Consider the following 17,010-nt stretch of genomic DNA (forward strand, 5'->3'; position numbering starts at 1 on the left):
AGCCTGACGGGTTGTGGGAGAGGGGTTCATCTCTAGGATCAGTGCTGGTCCCGTCCTTAGAAGAGAGGTTTGACTGAGGGGTAGTACCTGCGGAAGGAAGGATGGTTCCTTACACATCCAAATCAGTCCCTTTTCGCCCTCTGCGTCCTGCCATCTCCCTCCCGAGAAAGCCCTTGTTTGAGATCTCTTTTTCCCTTCATTAGCTGTGCGTATTGGAGTATTTCCCAGCTGCAGCTTCCTCTGGTCTCTTCTCCTTCCACTGTTTGTTTATCTCCCTGTCACCCTCTGTCTTTGGCTGTGGTTGTAAACAGAGCCAGCGACTGTCAGCCTGGAGCTTGTGCAGTCAACCCGTTGCATGAACACTCTAGAATCCTGCGAAGGGCCCTTCCTGCTGCTCAAAAGCAGCTCTGGGCACTGGCCCAAGCGAAGCAGAAGGTTGTGCTCCTGGCCATCAGAATGGAACTTTACAGACAAGCATCACGTGGTACATCCTCGCTACTCTTCTAACCCCGGCTCTTGATCCTGTTCTGGACAGCACAAGCCCCTGGTACCCAACCTATTGTGCACATGGTAGGGGAGCAGGCCGGTTGGTCTCTGCGTAGGGTGACAAAGGACCCTGAACTAATCCCTACCCATATCTAATATTTTCCTCATCTTTAGGAAAGTTGGAGTAGCGCTTGACACGAATTGCCTGCCCATTCTAAATCCTATGTCTAAATGGCTTTTCTAACTATGGGAGGGGAGGTGGACAAGCTTGACGCTAAGTCAGGAATGTGGGACTGTGTTTCCCCCTTCCCCACATCACCAAGCATGCTCCTGTCTTGGTGTGACCCTCAGCAAAAGCAGACCACCCTCTCTCTCCCTCATTGGTGCCCTCAGTCACACCCTTACGCCTTCTGCTCCTGACTGAACTTCGCAGACCACTAGCCCTTCGGAGGTAGTTGTCTGTGTTCAAACCATCAGCCGAGAGCCACACAGGCTTTGCCATCCTGCTGGAGCCTGTGGTCCTCCCCCAACTGCGTGGCTGCGCATCATCTGTCAGAGTGCCCCTCTCCCCTCCCTCTGCCTCCCCGCCCCCTCCCCTGCGCCCGCTCACAGGCTTGCTTGCCTGCTTGCTTGCTCTTTCCCTTTTCATGAGATGCAAAGCCTGGCGCTGAGCAGAGCGCTCCCGAGCAGCATGTTGCAGGAGCTCTTCTAGCGGCCCGAGGTGAGGCGGCCACGCTCCACCACCCTCACCCATGTACCAGGAGAGGGCTGACTCTGTCATTCAGCGCTTCACTGAGCCATGCCCAGTTGGAGCCGACACCAGCCACATCTTCCCAGCTGCGCTGCCCACCACCAGACAGGTAAGAGAGAGCGGCTGTTTCTCCAAGGGCGTGATGGGTCCCTGGACACCAGCTGAGTCTTACCGGGAGACGCAGGACAGACAACAGAGAGCAGAAAGGCACTTCTGTCGTAGTCTCCACTTACCCTGTATCGGAGCATCCTCGGAGCAGGACAAGCCTGCCACACTGGTCCAGAACAAGGATACAGGAATAGCTTCTTCTTTCTAGTTAGTAAAGGATGAGCTGTAAATGCTTTTTCTTTTTCTTTTCTTTCTTCTTTCGCTTTCTATCTGTCTCTGTCTTAACTCCTCAGGACCCGTGAAGTCTGCTTTCTGGCAGACCGGCATTCTGTTTCTGGCCTCATATTTTTAGGGGTCCCTGAAAATATTGTCAGTTGATGTCAGCACGGTGCCACAGGCTCCTTATTTTTAGTTCCATTCATGTCTTGCTCAGCCGCTGCTTGGAACTGGGGTCGCCAGCACAGCAGCTTGACTGCACATAGCATCTGTCTTGTTTCTAGTCAGCCAAGCAGGTCCGCTAGGCTCTGCTGGTGACTAACACTAGGGACACATTCCAATGCAAAGGGACTCACAATGACAATGAGTTGGAGGGAGATTAAAATGCACCTGAGGCTACCAATGCTAAAGTGGCAAGTGAAGGGTACATATCGCAGCTACAAGAGACGATAGGTCCCTGGCACGGTGGCTGGTGATTTTTTTCCGGGGGGGTGGGTTGTGCTGGGGGAATGAGGTTGTTAGTTTTTCTTTCTGTGTTAGAACTGCTTGTCATCCATGCACTGTCTATGTACTGAAGACAGGGCCACCCGTGGTTCATGTCCCAGTGTGCTCTGACTTGGGGAGGCTTCCATCTGCAGCAGTGCAGGAATGCTTAGCCTAGCCTACAATGTGGCTTACTTTGGGGCCACTTGTTCTAACAGACTTGGAAATCTTTAGGGTTTTCTTAGAGGATACAGGAATTTCTGGAAGACAGGGAAATGTTTGCGAGGTCGTATTAGTGATTCGGAAAAGTTAAACCTCAACAAGCAACATTATCATGGTGCTGATGGGGGCTGTCATTATCCTTTGGGAAACCACGGCCACCCATGTAGTTGTCCAGCCTTTATTAACTGCGGTCTCTCTGCTCACTCTCAGCTTGATTTTATTCCTATTAATTCTTTTTAATGTAGTGTTCGGATTAGCTATTTTCCTCTTGCTGGGACAAGATGCCTGACAAAGGCAACTTGATTTGTTTAGGCTCACGGTGAGGGTGCTCTCCATCATGGGAAGGAGGACATGGCAGCAGGGATATGAAGCAGCCGGTCCTACTGTGTCTGCAGCAGATAGCAGAGGGAGAGGAATGCGAGCCGTCAGCTCATTGCCTCCTTTTTAGTCTGTCTGGGACACCAGCCCAGAAAGATGCCACCTACAGTCAGAGTCAGTCTTTCTGCCTCAGTTTACCCAATCCAGACGTGCCCAGTGGTTTTTCTCCTAGATGATTGTAGGTCTTGTCAAGTTGACAATATCACTCATCACAAATGGGACAGGAAAACCTGTGCAGGTACTGTTTATTAACCCCTCATTAATGGTGGCAAAGTCTTATTTTTCATGGGTCAGTGCACTCTGACCTGGAGATGGGTCCTAGCCATGATAGCCTTCTTAGGCATGGCAGGTACTCACAGGAGGTGCTCAAGAGTATGGCTGATTGCCTAAACAGAACATGCTTTATGAAAATCCTTCTTCCCCAGATTGTGGCTCTCAATGATGGGCCAATAGGTGGACATGCAGAGAATGTGCTGGAAGGATGGCCATCCTGGATTGTAGAGTTCCTAGAGCCATTGGCTGAATTTCCTGGGACCCTTCACTGAGCAGCTTCACTTTGGTGACCAGGAAAATGGGGATAATTGCAAGTGCTCACTTATTCCTGAAGATTTTTTGCAAGATTGAGTTAAAATGAATAAGAAAAATCAGTCTCCTGTGAAGAAGATGTACTGAGGAACTTTGCTAGAGACTTTTCGTTTATTATGCAGTTTAACCTCTACTTTCTCAGGACAAGCCAGGGTCCAATGAGGCTAAAGCCACCTGTGAAGTTTAGAAGAGAAGTGTTTTTGTTTGTTTTGTTTTTTCCTCTGTAGCTTTAGAGCCTGTCCTGGAACTAGCTCTTGTAGACGAGAGATCTGCCCGCCTCTGCCTCCTGAGTGCTGGAATTAAAGGCGAGCGCCACCACCGCCTGGCTGTGAAGTCACGTCTTAAATCTTGACCGTACTGCACACGTGAAAGATTTGCTGCTACTTTGTAGCTGTGAATATTTTTCTAATTTTCTTTTTCCTACTGTTGGGATTGAACCCAAGACCTCATTCACGCTGGTCCAACACTCTACCTGATGAGCTACATCCCTAAAGGTAGAATATTTTCCGAGTCCTATCACAGACTCTCTGTTTTGTAGTTTTTCATACCTTCTTCATCCAAACACCTACACCCCTGGAGATGTTGACAAGGCCCCGTCGCTCTCTCTACCACTTCTAGGTTAAGATTTCAACCATCTAGAAATACCAGCACTCTCCGCTGGTCTTTGACCATGCTCTCTGATGCAGTTCTTTTGAAATGTTCAATAAGAGGTTCTAGGAGAAAGAGTGTCTTGAAAAAGCTTAAGGATTCCTTTATCTGTCAGGACAAAGAGACAGTGAGGATCTGCCTAGCACCTCTGTTCCTCAAGGGGCACCCACACAGCCCTGTCCCTCCTCACACCTCCAGGGCTAACACTAATGTAAGCCGGGCATCTATCTGGAATCGAGGCATCTCAGAGAGATGAGTGTTCTACTCATTTCTCAGAAGGCTCTGGATTCAGGACCACACCCAGAGGGAGAACCGTTTCCAGGGGCCCAGCCTGCACAGCGCTATTTTCTGTGGCTACAAGCTGCAGCAAACCCCATTCCACATCCCAGGCTCCAAAGGTTGTGAATTCCCGTCTGCTGATCCAGGTGGTTAGCTAGGATGATACTGGGAGGGGCGACAGGAAAGGCATTGCCTGAAGCCAGTAACACAGAGGCTTAGACAGAGTTTTACTTTATATTCGTGTGTGTGTGTGTGTGTGTGTGTGTGTGTAAGCCTCTTCTGCCCACAGCTGTGGACCTCAATGGCGAATGGGGATGCTTTTGTTACTGTCTAAGCAGGGGAAGAAATGATAATCGGGGACCCATAGACAGGAGGACAAGAGTCACATTTCGCCTGTGGCAGCGCCTCTTGCCCATAGGCCTTGGAAGCCAGGTCCCCCTATGTCCTCATCCCTGGCCCTACTGCCCTTCCTACTACTGCAGCCCCCACCTCTGTCCCTACTTGGTGCTGGGCCTCTGCCTTATCTGCTGTGATGCTTATCATGAGGCTTCATGCTTTCTCGGGAATGAGTAATTTCCAATCCAGTCTGCTTTGACATTTCTATGAATGCTTATACAGTGATATAGGAAGTTGGCCTTGCCTTAGTAACATTAATTTCAAAGATTTTTTTTTTTTTAAAAAGGAAGATCCGAAGGAAAGGTGAATAGGTAGAATTAGAACTTGAAGCCGTATCACTGATGCCTGGAAAGCCTGTGGCATTTTCATGACTCCGTGCTGGCCAGCATCCTGCTCCAGACTAAGACATGGTCTTACTCGCCTTCCTACTCACAGGCTCAGGCAGGTTTGACACTAGAGTATTTTTTATTAGTGTCAGGTACCATGCTAAATCTGGGAGAGGGTGTAGAGATGGAAATATATTTGCCTATGTAATGCATGGAATAAAGTGTGCCGTAAAAGAGATTCTTTTTTTTTATTGAGAAAAAAACAATTTCCGCCTCCTCCCAGCCTCCACTCCTCCCCCCTCCACTCCTCTCCCTCTCCCCCCATTCCTCTCCCCCTCCCTCTCAAGTCTGAAGAGCAGTCAGGGTTCCCTGCCCTGTGGAAAGTCCAAAGTCCTCCCCCCTCCATCCTGGTCTAGGAAGGTGAACATCCAAACTGGCTAGGCTCCCACGAAGCCAGAACATGAAGTAGGATCAAAACCCAGTGCCATTGTCCTTGGCTTCTCAGCAGCCCTCATTGTCTGCCATATTCAGAGAGTCCGGTTTTATCCCCTGCTTTTTCAGTCACAGTCCAGCTGGCCTTGGTGAGCTCCCAATAGATCAGCCCCACTGTCTCCGTGGGTGGGTGCACCCCTCTTGGTCCTGACTTCCTTGCTCATCTTCTCCCTCCTTCTGTTCCTCATTGGGACTTTGGGAGCTCAGTCCAGTACTCCAGTGTGGGTCTCTGTCTCTATCTCCATTCTTAAATGTCAGTTTAATGGAGGAATAAGTCATAAGTAATACATTTCGGTGTCCTGGATGAACTTGGGGTCATATAATAAGAAGAGAATTACAGGTAATGAGTTAGACATATATTCCCAGGATCCTCAAGGATATGGAGTGCACTTGCTACCCTGGGTGTGTAAGGTGGTCTTCTCAAAGTTCAACTTGAAGGATGAGTTGGGTTTAGGCAAGTCGAGAGAATTCTAAGCAGATGGAATGGAACAAATAAGGTCCAGGGACACAGAGCTCTGTGCTCCAGAGCGTGAGTACTGGAGGGTGTGTGGGAGGGGGGAGTGTGAAGCTCAAGGCAGGGTAGTGATGGGCAGCTTTCATGGGAGACAAGACCCGGGTCTGAAGGAGTTTGTGTGTAAGTTCTTTATTAAGCTTGAACTTTATGCTTAAACTATGGGGGCTTATAAGTTGGGAGAAAAAGAGACATAACCATATTTGGGACTTAAACATATGATTGTGGCTGCAAAACAGAGCTGCGTTTAAGGCCACAGACTGGGCTGCAGAGAGCAGATGCCGCGAGAACATCAGCTGGGCCCGTGAGGACATGAGTCAGGGTAGCGGTAGTAGGGATGCAAGGCAGGAGATAGATTTGAAAACTATGGAAGAAATTTAATCAGCATGATTTGATAATTGGTTAAAGACAGGAGCTGAGAGAAAAGGAGTTACCTCTAATTACTTCTCTATTTTTGGCTTGAATTACTCAGTAGATGGTGGTATCAAAACCCGATCTCACCAATGCCAGGGGGAGCCAAGGGCTATGGGGGTGAGAGAGAGTGGCGGAAGAGGATAGTGGATAAAACAGATTAGGAAAGGAGGATGCAGTGTGCTTGGGTTTTAGGTATATATTTGTATCATTGTGTCTGTGGTCTGCTGGAGGGCGCTGTCTGGTGATCCGCAGGTTATAGGAATCGGCATGTCTGAGAGAGGGGTCGGAGGTGGAGAAACGGTCAGTGTGCCAAAAGGCAGTGAGGATGAGATTAGCCAGGCAGCGTGCAAAAGCTGCAGGGCAGGAAGTCATGGTTAAAAAGTGGAATTATGGGATGGGCTGGAGGAGCCAGCCAGAGAGCCAAGGAGAAGGGAGGTCACATGATCATCAAATATCCAGCCAGTGTCCACATCTTCCTAATTGTCTCATCAAATTTTTATCATTTTTGACTGGAATCAGGACCAGATATAAGATCTGTGTATTGCAGAAAAAACAAAACAAAACAAAACACTGACAACCATTGTCCAAGAGATGGGATTGTATAACCATGTCTTCCAATTTTATGTCATTTTCTGTGTTTCTCATTTTAGGAAACCCAAGTGGCATTTGTAGGCTTAGGTACCAAAGCCTCCATGGTTCAATTTTAAAATTCCATTCTAGACACAGTTAGAAAGGGTAGTACAAAGACAAGAGAATAAAAAGGATAGAAAGAAGAAAAGCCTGTGGTGAGTAGCTAGGTGATAAATGGAGGCCCAGGAGGGACAAAAAGAAACCATAAAGGCAACAAAGGCCAGAGGCTCCAAAAACCCCACAAATGTATTATCTTATACATTTTGTATCACCTTGGTGAGCTAGTGGTAAAAAAAAAAAAACCCGAGTCTTTAAATAATAACAGTCTATTTCTATAGCACTTTCCCTCAAACAGCTTATTAAATAGCTGAACAGACATCTTCCAGGTAGTTCCTGTGTCAAGCAGGGAAGTGGGAGAAATCTAATTCCCATTTTAGCTGGCGAAACGTTGTTGATAAGACCAACAATAGTACAAAGGTGCTTCACGATTAAGGGCCACTTGCTACCTGTCCAGCCTTGTGGGAAACACCGTATGCCATTACCCCAGTTAACCCCGGTAACAAGCCTGTGACATTGGTATGGTTGTTGTCTTCACTGTATCCCACAACGATTACGACATCCTGGATGAATCACTTGCCCACAGACATGTCTGCAAAGTGATGCTCCTGGGATTGGCACTCGAGGCTACCAACTCCACTGGGCTTCCCTTTAGTTCTCTATCGTTCCCCCAACTCATCATCTTACCTTTCTTTTGGTATATACTGACTCACTGGCAAAGTTCTATTTAAAAGAAAGCCACGATCACCCCCCCCCCCAAGTATAATAACAGAAGATGTGCTGGAACTTACAAAGCACCCATAGAATTTTTCACTTACTTTTTATATTCACCCTGGAAAAAAAAACAGGCAGGCGTGTTCATCTGAGTTTTTCTTGTCTCCCCTTCCCAAGGGCTGGGCTTATGGGTCACTACCACTATGCCTGGGTCAGAGAATAAATTAAAGTTTACGAGTTCTTGCTCTTGTTAGTTGGTGATCACAGAACTAGTGCAGGCTGTTAGTGTTGCAGAACCAGTTAACAAGAGTGATGTCCTATGGTCCTTTGTTCTGTATGCCCGTGTTTTCCTGTAAACCTCATGGGTTCTTAGCGTGAGCTGCTGACCCTTCTCCCTGACCCCATGATTTCCCTTATGGGAGCCCAGGAAGGTTATTACAAATTAAGTATCTGGATGCTTGAACTGACAGGAAGGGGGGCTGCTAATGCTCAGAGGAATGAGCATGAGATGCTTGTTTTTGTTGTTGTTCTAAAGTAGAATTTTGGGTCAGGTGTCCTCTTTCTGTCCTGCCCTTCCCTGTGTCCTTCCAGTCTCCATGGAAACCCCAAATCAATGCAGCATATGTTGATCCAGGTTTCTACTGTTACCGGGAAGCCGAGCAGTGGAAATTGCTTTTAAAAGATTTGTGGAGGAGCTTCAGCATGCTGACCAGAATCCAAATCTGATATCCAAATGACTTTTATTAAAAGCTCTGAATGTGGTGCTATCTGAGGTGGCATGTTGATTAAATAAATACACAGGGGGCATTTGGCAATAAACCTCTTCTTCTATCGTGGCTTTTTAAAATATTATAGTGCAGATTTTAATTCCTTTTATCATCAATTTAATTATCCTCTCAGGCTTGTATGGCAATGCCAGGTGCCCCCTTTGCTCCTGATTAATTCTGCCCTGCACGGATTGGACTGTTGGGATAGTTTATTAAAGCCCTCTATACCTGTGCCACTGTCCCCTGAAGCTATTAGCATTCTGTGGACTTCTCTCCTGATCAGGAGACTGCAGAAGTCTTAACACATTTTCTCCATAAGGATGGCTTGGTGATTTTTCTTTTGCTTTTTTTTTTCAAGAATTCAACACAAGGGCTGGCAAGATGTCACTTGTCACCAACCTTGATGACCTGAGTTTGATTCTTAGGACCCACATGGTGGAAGGAAAGTACGAACTCCTGCAAATTGCCCTCTGACCTCCACATGTGTGCTGTGCTACACGCCTACCCACCCCCCCCAAATAAGTAAATAAAATCAAAACATTTAAAAGAACTCATAAACGAGTTAGCCAGAGTGTTACACACCCACTCCGTAGGAAGCGATGAGAGTTGGAAGCCCAGGGAGTCAGTCAGAGAGGCCGTCTTTCCGGAGTGGAAATCAGTTTGGGAGGATTGGAAACCACAAAGGAAATGGATCAACCACAAGGTGGTGGGACTGGGATAGAGCGGCTCCTCTAATTGAAGTCCTGAAAGAGCTCAGAAGGAGAGCTTTCAGATCAGAGGTAAAGGGGTTGGCAAAGGAGCTGGGAGTTCAGACGCAGATGCAGGGCAGGATCTGAACGGAGGGAGCAGGTGCATGGGCGTGTACGTACGTATTGGAGAGAGCAATAAAACCAGATAGAGAAGCAGGGCCAGCTCATTGTCAGGCAAACAGGGGAGCTGCAACTGAGCCCATCAAAGATTAGTATATAGATGATCTGCTTATGGCCTCTGTTCAGTGGGTAACTGAGGTTTGTGGGTGCGGGGGGAGGAGTTGGGCAGGGAGATCTGCACTGGGAGCTGAAGAACCTCTGTGCCAATGGCTGGGAGGGGAATGAAGCTAAGGAATAATTCAGAAACACAATGATCAGATTGAAACACCAATTTAGCAAGAGGAATGAAGAAGATGCCAGAAATATCTGCACTTGTTACCCCAGGGATGAGGATGCAATGATGTCATGAGCAAACAGAGGGAGCCCTGTGGGAAGGAAGGGAAGGCTGAGAACGAGGTTGCTGGGGGATACCTGGAGTCTGTGGCCTTGGGGTTCCTGGAGCTGTCCAGCAGAGCCCTGCTGGTGCAGCTCTAATTTCAAAGGGGTGCAGGCTGGTCTGTGCCTGGAAAGATGGTTCCCGAGGGGAGTGCTTTAAAATGGAAAGAGCAGAAGGGTCGCTGCATTGCCTATAGAGCCAAATCAGGGCTGGTCACCTTTGCTGGGAAAAAGCAGGAGCTGGGGCCAGTTTTCAGCCAGGGAGTCAGGAGCAGTAGCCACAAAAGCTTGACATTCCAGTCATGGCTCTAAGCCTAGGAGGAAGATGGAGTCTAAGTGGGTAGATTCCGGCCTTCTAGAACTCTACGGTTCTTGTCCTTTCCTGCCCCATTCATCCAGGAAAGAAACCCAAGGTAGGATGCTCGACTTTGGAGTCAGCTTAAGGTTTACCTGGACATTTTGTTGTTGTGTCTTAAGACAGGGTCTTCCTCTGTACCCAGAGTGCCCTCAAATGTGCTTCTTCTGTCTCAGCCTTCCTGGTGCTGAAATGACACCCCGTTTCCCTCCGGAGCTCTTTCTGGTGGAGTCTTCCCATAGACAGACTGCATTAGGTTTGCACTTCTCCGACTGGGCAATCTGAGGTTCCACATTAGTGCCTACGAGTATTTTGGTAGAAACTTTCAGACAAGTTTTGACTGTCTTCTTTTCCTAACGTTCTCCATCCCCCTTCTTTTCTTTCATTTCACCCTTTCCTTTAGACTTTGTTCATTACGGTGTCTTTCCTTGAACATTTGACTTACTGCCTTTCGAGAGCGCATTATTTCTAAAGCTAATTGAAGACTCTGATGTCTGGTTAGTATTGAACAGCTCCTGCCCCAGACTCAGGTCCTTCAGCAGCCTCATAGCCATTCCCTAGTGTAGCAGACAACACAAAACTCTGGGAAAACCTGTGCCCCATATTAGCCCTGGTGGGGAAGAGTCTGCTGACATCTGTTTTGTGTAAGAGGGAGGGGCATGGCAGCGCCAAAGTAGACGCCAGAAGCCAGTTCTGCTATTTATGAATGACTTGTCTCTATTTTTCCACCTGAAAAGGGGGCTGATAAAGATGTTGGCTTTGAAAATTTGTTGTGAGCACTAAATTAACTCAAGTGCAGTGCTGGGCACAGTGTTTAGCACATACAAAACGATCCTTAGACATTAGCTTTGCGGACTTCCCCTTAGGGTGTAAACACATCTTGGGAAAGAGAAGTATTTATCCGTGGGATTTTTTTTTTCTTATGGCACAAAACACCAGGGAAGGATCTAGGAAGGGAAAAATTCTCTTTCAGCTTGACTCTGAATTCTAGCTAGCATCGTGTTTGAAGACATTTCGCTTGGTAACATGAAGGCACCTCTATCTAACGGAGGGACGCCATGGGCATTATTAGAGAGGGAGCAAGAGACAGAGTGAGTCACTGTGGGGGCAGGATTTTTATTTCATCCTAGCACCAGGCAATGAATGATTACAACACATTAATTTCACTGTCAGAACAAGGGTCATGCACCAATAGATATGCTCAGATGGCCCAGCATGACATAGGAGTAAAAAGCTCCCCTGTCAGAGTCATAAGACACAAATTTTGGTTCTTATGCTGCCGTTCTGTATTGTACCACTTTAAAAAAGGAACTTTATCACCTTTAGCCTCAGTTTTCTGGTGATAATAAGCTTCCTGATCATATTATGCAGAATTGTTGAATGATGAGAAATGAAAATGTTTTATACTGGATCTGTGAAGGTGGAGGTAATGCAGGCTGTCCTTGAACTCTTGATCTTACTGCTTCAGCCTTGTGGGTGCTGTAGCACAAACCTAGTTTTGCTTTAAACATGTAATACATGTTAAAGGAGCTGGACCTGAAAGCACAGGCCCACAATCCTAGCTATTCAGGAGGCTAAGATAGAAGGGTAGCAGTTCCTGCCTGGGCTACAGAGTGAGTTGAAAGTCATTCTAAGCAACTTAAGGAGCTCCTGTCTGGAAAAGAAAAAAAATAAGAGTAAGAAGAGGGGCTGTGAATATAGCTAAATGGTAGAGCACTTGCCTAGCATAGGTAAAGCCCTGGTTCAGTCCCCAACATTGAACAAGTCAAATAAATGGAATCCATTACCTTTGTTACAAAGTCTCTACTTTCTATGGAAACATCTTCTAACTTCTGGCTTGAGAAATAACTTGCCACAAAGGCCAGGTGTATTTGGAGCTGGTTCCTGAACCAACATTCGAACAGCCATAGACCGAGAGTGTAATGAAGAAGAGAAGGCAAGCTTTAGCCCAGAGGAATCTGCAAACTTCAGCGTGTATCAGAATCCCTGGGCAAGCTGGGCACCACTTGTAGTTTCTGTCACCAAAGGTCTCTGCATGGAGCCTGAGCAGTAGCGTGTCCAACACGTTCCCAGGTGATGCTCAGACTGCCAGTCTGGGTACCACTTTCGGAGAACTAGGGCAAACAGGAAGAATCTTCCTTCTGGAACAGCAGCAGACAGTGTGAAGATCTCTGTGGATATTATAGAGGTTTGGAAATAATATTGAGGGAGGAAGAAAGATAGAAACAGAGATGATGAGCAGATCGGGCAGAACAAAGGAAAAAGTCTCACTCCATCACAAATGCAAGTCGGGGGGAAGTTGCTAGGTGATGGATGAGGAAAGAGGTGAGTTTCTACTGTAGGAAAAACCAGGTGAGAGGCAGGAGCATAGGGTTGGAAATCTGCACGTTCCAGGAGGCAGAGGAGGTGGGAATCTCTCCTTAAGGAGCGGGGAGCGGTGTGGTTGGTCCTGGTGGGGTGGGGGGTTGGGTGGGAATGGGCTAGGGGGAGAGGTTCCGCGGCATCGAGGAAGGGGACAGCTGAGACTTGGCAGAGAGGGATAATTTCAGGGCTGTGTGGTTTGGCTTGGGAGCTCAGTGCAATAGAATTGGGAGAAAGGGGGTGGAATTTAGATGTGCGACCTGCCCCGTAGCTTTCTCGCTCTCTGCATTTATCACATCACATCACACCCAGCAAGACAGGCCCCCTCCTCCTGGCTCATTAGGAGATTTGATTCGGCTTGGCTCCTGCTGTCAGCAGCTGTCTGGGGCAAGATCTTTATGCTCCCTGCTCCCCAGCGCAGCCACCAGCCTCCAGCCTCCCAGGCAGCAGCGGAGCTCATTAGAAAGGCACCCTTCCCCGGATTTTTAGCTACTTGGTGGCCTGAAAAGAGTTAATACCTACTCTTGGCTGGGGGGCAGAGCAGCTGCTGTGGGCTGGGGAGAGACTTCTCCCTGAGCTGCAGCCAAAGGAGCTGCAGGTTAGTGAGGCCGAAGGAGGAAGGTGCAGGATGCGTGCCAGGTCAGCTCTGCTTGGGGGCATCTCCTGTGTCCTGCCAATAAGGATGGGCGTGCAGACTGTGCCCGGGAGCTGAGCCGCCGCCTGCTGGGTGTAGGCTGCTTCAGTATTTACTGGATGTGACAAGCAGAGAGGAGAGCTTTTGGGGCCGCTTGCTGCCTGGCTCAAGTGGTGGGAGGTGTGTTGTGCATGCATGCTTATGTATATGTGTATGCATGCGTGAACCTATGCGTCCCTGCAAACATGCCTTTCACCTGCCAAGGATTTCAAGGCTAAAAGAGAGATCTACTCTTTTCCTCAGAGCGCCTTAACCCGCAGCCTCTCTGACCATTCACTTGGCAAAGACCCGCAGGCCATGAGGACCGGTCAACGGCAGTAAGTATTGGCGCTGGCTTTCTCCTTCCTCGCTGGGGTGTCGGAAAGCTGGTCGTATTATACATGTATTATACATATTTAATTAACCTGCCTCTTCATGCATATTGATTGCTTTCTCCCCGCTGAGCTTAATTTCTCTCCTCTTTATAAATCTTTTTTTTTGCACTTATTACGCCCCCCCCCTTGAATGTCATCTTTTTCTACCCTGTCGGCTCCAGTCACTTGTGATTTGGTGCCCACTTCCAAGGATACTATGGAGGGGGATCGCGTCACACTGTTGAACTTTCCAGGCTCTGGGTGACCCCTTATCTGTCCCTTATAAGTCTGTCTAAAGCTAAATGAGACAAGAGCCCTGAGGGTTCTGGATCCTGCAGCGGACAAAGCAGCTGGGGCAGAGTATCCTGTGAGTTTTCATTTAGGGAATCAAAAGCTGACCTCACTCAAGGGGTGATTTTGGAGGTGCTGGGGCGGGGGAGAGGAGACAACTGGATAGCACCAGCAAGCCAGGGTGGGGTGGCCGCAGGAAGGGGAGGCAAGAGCCACAAGCAGGGGCAGAACCCAGGGGTCCCCTGCCCTAAATGACCTTGCCTGTGATGTATAAGGGGAGTGAGCTCTGGCCTGCTCAGCTGCAGAATAATAAAGGCCCCTGGCAAGATCTTCTCCCTACCCTGGGGACGGGTTTTTATAAGCAGGAGGAAATGAGGCATAGGTGCCCGGACACGCTTTCTGGAGACCCTGAGAGCTGGAAAGGGCCTTGACGGCTGACTTCTGAAAAGCAGGTGCTCACCCACTTAGGGCAGTGATTAAGGAAATGTCCCCTGTTGTCAGGGAACATGACCCACTGGGATGAGCCTTTGCATAAAATCCCGTTCCCCGCCCCCCGTTTTCTGTTTTCTTTTCAGTGTTAATAAAGTCATCCTTCTATTTTGTTAATGGTAGAATTATTCTGCAAGCGATTTTAAGAAAGTGTTTGTGAAATGTTCAGGGTAATACCATGACAATTTAAATGGCGCAGTCACACAGGAGTCTTATCTATCTAAATTAGGTTCCTTTTTTAAAATGGATCCTACGTTTGGTGGCAGGGTTCCCCAAGGGAACCTTTTATGGATAGGTAGGTAGCTCTTCCTATCAGCGCTCTTTTGTGGGAACAATGGTCTGAAACCCTGCCAGTGACACTCATGGGAAGGAGAGGCTCCAAGCCAATCAGCCTTCAGCCTCCACATCTCCTTCCTTCATCCCCAAGTCTTCCCTGCCAAGAATGGGCCAGGCCGAGGAAGGTTCACCTCCTTATGAGTTAGGAAGAGTGACTTGCATATTCATCGCTGTACCCCGTGTTTGGGATCCATGCCTAGGAGCATGCCCAGTGGTGAGGGTGTCTGGTGGCTCACCTCCAAGTCCCTTCAACCCCCCTCCTTGCTCCCTTTTCCTCCAGCCCTGGCTCATTTCCACCTGGGACAGGTGCCCTTGGAGGGAGGTGGGAGCCAGAGCAGCATCCAATCAGATTATTTTGGAGCAAGTGTTGGCCTCTCTTCCGTGGTCCCTTCTGGACTGGTCACTTGGGCATCAATCTAGTAAGATAAAGAGAACAGTAATTTTTGGCTTGCCAGGCCCATGCCTCCCTAAGGGTGCATGTCCCAATTTTGACGGCCAGTGGTTGGGGAAGTAGGAATTCCTGACCAGCAGCCAGCAATGGGAAGTCTTCTGCTATTTGTTTCTGCCCATCTTTGATTGGCTACCCTTGCTAAGAACAAGCCAACATTTGTGGGTGCTGTGGGGAAGTACTCCAACTGTGGAGAGCCAGTGGAATGGTGAATCTTACAGACAGATGTGAGAGGGTGAACCCTCTTACAGCAGACTCTTTGATTTTAGGTGAGAGGACGTGAGAGGGTAAACCCTTGAACCCCGCAGTCTTATTTCCTGCTCTGACGTCCCTGCAAACCAGCCCAAGGGGGTAACCGTAAGCGGATGCCTGTATGGCTGCCTTGCTGATGCCACGCAGGTAATGGATTAATGCCCTGTCTTCTTGTCCTGCCCCTCTCTTCTTTGCCACCTTCTGGTCTCTCACCTGTCGTGCTGTTTGAGCCTGGTCCAACTGTTAAGCTCTGGGTGTCCTCTTTGCTAGTTCTCCTGGACCTCCACTGCACAGGGCAGTAGTCTTGCCTTTGCGCTTCTTGCAAAGTTAGAGCCTTGCAAGTATGATCTGCCTTAGCTCCGTGCCCTCTTGTTGACTTGGTAGAATGAAACTCTGTGAGTTACTGGGACAGGGGTTTATAGAGAAAAGGCAGATGAGAAAATGATCCTCCCCCTTTTCTCTTTCCCCTTTCTTCCTTTCCTCCCTCCCTCCTTCCTTTCCTTTCCCTCCTTCTTCTCTTCCTCCCTCCCTTCTCTCCCTCCTTCTTCTCTTCCTCCCTCCCTCAGTTCCATCTCTTAGCCTTTCACTCCTGTGTCTGCTCCTATCATGTCCCACCTAAGCAGATTATAACTCAAGTCTTGACTAGAAAGATAGAAAACCATTTTGTTCCAAAGTAAATTTGCTTTTGTGAACTATTTGAATGGCTCAGGGTTGTCTTGAGGGCAGGCAGTACCCTTTAAACTAGCCTGTGCCAAACCTTGGCATACAAAAGCTTGTGTGGATTTGCCACTTTCCGAGAGTCCTGTGTGTGGCTCTTGAGGGCAGTGGCTCGACTGTTTTTATGACTGATGATGATCTCTTAAGGCACCGAGTGAGCCGCAGTCTGGGGCCTGACCTGAGGGGCAGCCTGAACAGGACCTTTGCCTGAATCCACAGTAGTGATGATTCAAAGGGCTTTTAATCATTTGCTTGAATGGCCTGGTGCTGGGTACCCTGTGACTTGAGTGAATGGACACATAAGATGCTCTGTTTCAGGAGAGAGAATGAGTGTAGCAACTGTCTTGAAAATGCCACGAGATAGATGGAGGCACAGTGCAACCTGCCTGGGAAGAGAGGTACGGGCAGCGTGGTTTCCTGCAGGAGAGGGTATTTCTGGAACGTTGGATGCTCTAGCTCTCAGGGGCTCTGTGGAGATGCGCTGCAGAATACAAATGTCCATCCCTGCCCAGCACAATACCACCTCCCTAGACAAATGCCAGATAAGATTTCTGTGAACAAAGACAATGAGCAGGCCAGGCAGTGAAAATCCATTTGAAGTTAAGGACAGTGATTGAATTGGACGGCCTCTGACTCCCGAATCTAGTTTCAGGGTTTGTGAAAAAGAGGGACTTGCTGTCAGCTTGCGAGAATGGCATGTCTTAGGACTATTCCATGACAATATCTACCGTGGCACGCATGGCCATTCCTTTTGCCCTTAATGTGAGGAATGGTCATGGTTAAAGGTCAAAGGTTAGCAAACTTCCGTTGCATTGAGCCTAAGAGTAAATATTTTCAGCTTTGTAAGCTGTGTGATCAATGTTGCAACGGCCTAAACCTTGCCCTTGAAGTTGAAGGCATCTTTAGACAGTATGTAAACAAATGGGGTGTTGTGTTCCTCGGAAGCTGTGTACACAGGTACCTCATGGGATTGTAGTGTGCCAGCCCCCGGCTGAGGGTAAACAGGG

The 17,010-nt window shown here is 48.3% G+C and overlaps 1 protein-coding gene across 9 annotated transcripts in view; it reads left to right on the forward strand.

Annotated features, from left to right (window-relative positions):
- The first annotated feature begins 934 nt into the window (after window positions 1–934).
- Window positions 935–17,010, forward strand: part of Rgs8 (regulator of G protein signaling 8) — a 44,039-nt gene continuing 27,963 nt past the window's right edge. The window contains exons 1-3 of one of the 9 annotated variants that reach the window (XM_075988254.1): window positions 944–1,346; window positions 13,361–13,434; window positions 15,304–15,433. In XM_075988254.1, the coding sequence (XP_075844369.1) occupies window positions 15,408–15,433 (26 nt within the window). In that variant the 5' untranslated portion in view covers window positions 944–1,346; window positions 13,361–13,434; window positions 15,304–15,407. Of the gene's footprint in view, window positions 1,347–12,133; window positions 12,388–12,708; window positions 13,238–13,298; window positions 13,435–15,303; window positions 15,434–17,010 lie in introns of those variants that run through there. The other 8 variants (XM_075988259.1, XM_075988258.1, XM_075988255.1 and 5 more) reach the window with 8 other exon arrangements.

This window comes from Microtus pennsylvanicus, chromosome 10, assembly GCF_037038515.1.
Source record: "Microtus pennsylvanicus isolate mMicPen1 chromosome 10, mMicPen1.hap1, whole genome shotgun sequence".
NCBI lineage: Eukaryota > Metazoa > Chordata > Mammalia > Rodentia > Cricetidae > Microtus > Microtus pennsylvanicus.